Below are 323 nucleotides of genomic sequence, written 5' to 3'. Positions count from 1 at the left end.
AAAATCCTCTTCCTACCATTGATCTTGACACTGGCTGTGGTCTTCAGGTCTCCACACACACAGCTGTAGTCTCCACTGTCTTCTGGCAGCACTTTGTTGATGAGGAGCTCATTCACAGAGGCCTCCTGTTTCATCTGGTACTTTTCTCCAGACTTCAGGACCTTTGTTCCCTTCTTCCACTCAACAGGGACTCCAGGTTTGGAGATCTCACAACGCAGAGTAACACTAGCCCCCTCCACAGCCTCCCGGCTCTCCAATTTGAGTTTGAAGGTCACTGGTTGGGCTGAGCATCAATTAGTTGGTTAGAAGTCAGTGGCATAACA

At 49.2% G+C, this 323-nt stretch overlaps 1 protein-coding gene across 5 annotated transcripts in view; it reads right to left on the bottom strand.

Moving 5' to 3' along the window:
* LOC104963883 (obscurin) overlaps window positions 1-323 on the bottom strand; it is a 32,788-nt gene extending 32,465 nt beyond the window's left edge. For all 5 annotated transcript variants that reach the window (XM_010792551.1, XM_010792552.1, XM_010792555.1 and 2 more), the window contains exon 1: window positions 17-323. In XM_010792551.1, coding sequence (XP_010790853.1) covers window positions 17-134 — 118 coding nt within the window. In that variant the 5' untranslated portion in view covers window positions 135-323. The remainder of the gene's footprint in view (window positions 1-16) is intronic.

This window comes from Notothenia coriiceps, unplaced genomic scaffold (genome assembly GCF_000735185.1).
Source record: "Notothenia coriiceps isolate Sejong01 unplaced genomic scaffold, NC01 NC01_scaffold00036511, whole genome shotgun sequence".
NCBI lineage: Eukaryota > Metazoa > Chordata > Actinopteri > Perciformes > Nototheniidae > Notothenia > Notothenia coriiceps.
Note: the sequence above shows the minus strand (reverse complement) of the source record. Positions and strands in the feature narration are given on the sequence as shown.